Source organism: Lagenorhynchus albirostris, chromosome 1 (genome assembly GCF_949774975.1).
Source record: "Lagenorhynchus albirostris chromosome 1, mLagAlb1.1, whole genome shotgun sequence".
Taxonomy (NCBI): domain Eukaryota; kingdom Metazoa; phylum Chordata; class Mammalia; order Artiodactyla; family Delphinidae; genus Lagenorhynchus; species Lagenorhynchus albirostris.
In genome coordinates this window covers 150028231-150030562 of record NC_083095.1, presented here as the reverse complement: position 1 = coordinate 150030562, position 2332 = coordinate 150028231, and the positions used below count along the sequence as shown (strand labels likewise).

Sequence of the window (2332 nt, the reverse complement as noted above, 5' to 3'; positions counted from 1 at the left end):
GTTCTATTCTATCAATCTATCTGTTGGTTCTTGAACTAGTACCATACTGCTTTGTTTGATGTTGCTTGCAATATGTTTTAATTCCTTGTAAGACATGCCTCCTTAATCTAATTGCTCAGTTTTCCTATTTTAATATGTTCTTTTTTTTTACTTGTTATTCCTCTGAATGAACTTCAGAATCATTTATGTCATTAAGAAAGATAACATTGCCTATTTTTTGGTTTTCATCATGTCACTGAATATTTAACATGTCATTGCAAAATCATAATAGTATTTATTGTTCTTTTGTTGTACCATCTTTGTCAGTTTTATATTAGTGCTACACTGACTTCATAAAATGAATCTATATATTTTCAGCTTTTGTTTTTATATTGGAAATATTATATAATATGAAATTATCTGTCTTTGTGAAAGTCTGAAAGTTATCACTAGTGAAATTTTCAGACAATGAGACATCTTTAGCAGTCTGAGAGTCAGGTACAATTTTCCATACAAATAATCATTTAGTTCAGTTTATCAAATTTATTAACATAGTATTTTAAAATAATATTTCCATATTTATTAAAATTTTCCTTTTCCTTTTCACTTTTAAATCTTGTTTTTTCTCTTTACTTTTCATGTGTTCTTGTGTTAAAATAAAAAGCAGTTCTTGAATTTGTGTATCAACTTTACTATTTCTATTTTAAAAAAATTTGTTCAATTTTCTATTCTTATCCTTAGAAAATCTTTTCTTCTGTTTTCCTTGGTTTTGTCTTAAATACATTTTAATTATTTACAGTACACATCCTTTGAAATATATCTACTTTGTCTTATTTCTATAAAAGGCTCACATGAAATAATTGTATTCTGTCCATTTCTTCTTATATATCTTTGCTTTATATATCTGCATAAAATATATATTCCTTTGATATCATCATTGAAGACTGCATATTTTTATGCACTCATTGACTCATTTGATATTTTTTGGCCTTGTATCCATTCTTGTATGAATTTTATAATAATACCTTTATTTTTACTTCATTTCTATTTTTCTAGTAAATCTTTATTGATTCTTTTATTTTTAATCTATTTGTGTCCTTTCTTTTGGATATATTTCTTATGATTAGGCCACAGTTGGATTTTTTCTTAACCCAATCCTGAAGTCTTAGTATTCTAATACACGAGGTTAAATCATCTAAATTTATTGTTATAACTGTCCATCTACTCATCCTGGATAATCATATAAACAGTGGGATATCTGGGGGTTTTGCTCAGGCAGGGTTCAGAGGACCCGAGTTTGAACACTGACATGAGAAACAGCTGCAGGCATGAAAACAGACAAACTCACACTTGGTCATAGGCAAGTTCATCTTACAAAGAAAGGAACATTCTAAACGTCAAGTTTGTGCAATCGATCAGAAATCTAGAACAGGAGCCAAATCAAAAAATTTTTAAAAGATCAGACACAACTGAGGAGTGGGCTCAGGAAACAGGGCTAGGAGAGCTTCCCTGAGGTGGGGCACCAGGGAGATTCAAGCGTTCTCAATCCTTTACTGTAAGTGATAACAAAGACAAAAAGCACAGCAACACCAATCAACATGTTGGTTTTTTTTTTTTTTTTTTAAACTTCGAGGTCCGTCTGGAGAGCGTGGGCTGTTCCAGAGGCAGATGGAAAGAGGCAGCACCATCAGATAACAGAGGGGCCTGTGGGGGGGGGGTCAGTTTAATTAATCATCCTTCTTAAACTTGCCCTTGATGTAGGTCACCCAGTCCAGAATCAGCCACCAGTCGGTGGACCACGGCAGCCCCACAGTGCCCACCACACCCCACGTGCCCACAGTGGAAATCCAGTTTCTGACCAGTTCCTGGGAGTGCAGGGCAAGGAACCTGGTCAGCATCTCAGCACCATCCTAGCTCAGGGTGACCCAGTCCCCACTGGCTTGGGTGCCAACAACTCATTTTTATTTTTGATTTATGCTTAGGCTAAGCACTGGACTAATTTCTTTAGACAAAGATTTCCTATAATCCCCACAACTACCCTGTGAAGTACATGTTATTCAAGTTTTAGGAAAAGAGAGGCTCTGAGCAGGTGAGTAAATTTTCCAGACCAACATTAGTAAATGCGAGAACCACTTTCAAAAACCAGATTTCCCTGACTCAAAAGACCTTGATTTGAACCACTGTGTTATTCTGTTTTCTTCCCAAAGTACAATTTTTCTTGGTTTTTATTTTCCCCATTTTTACAAGTATACATTCTATTATGAATTCTTCTAATTAGGTTTTTCAAAATCACATTTGAATACATAGGTTCTCTAATTATCAAATTCATGAATAATATAATAATTTGATTCCT

General features: G+C 33.7%; 1 protein-coding gene across 1 annotated transcript; it reads right to left on the bottom strand.

The window, feature by feature from the left end:
- Nucleotides 1-1706: 1706 nt before the first annotated feature.
- On the bottom strand, nt 1707-1877 carry LOC132532276 (cytochrome b-c1 complex subunit 10-like). The gene has a single exon (XM_060170581.1). The coding sequence runs from the start codon at nt 1875-1877 to the stop codon at nt 1707-1709; it is 171 nt and encodes a 56-aa protein (XP_060026564.1).
- Between the last annotated feature and the right edge of the window lie 455 nt (nt 1878-2332).

Excerpts from the sequence above, each read along its gene's own strand:
- LOC132532276 (XM_060170581.1), bottom strand. The coding sequence starts at position 1,877 with ATGCTGACCAGGTTCCTTGCCCTGCACTCCCAGGAACTGGTCAGAAAC.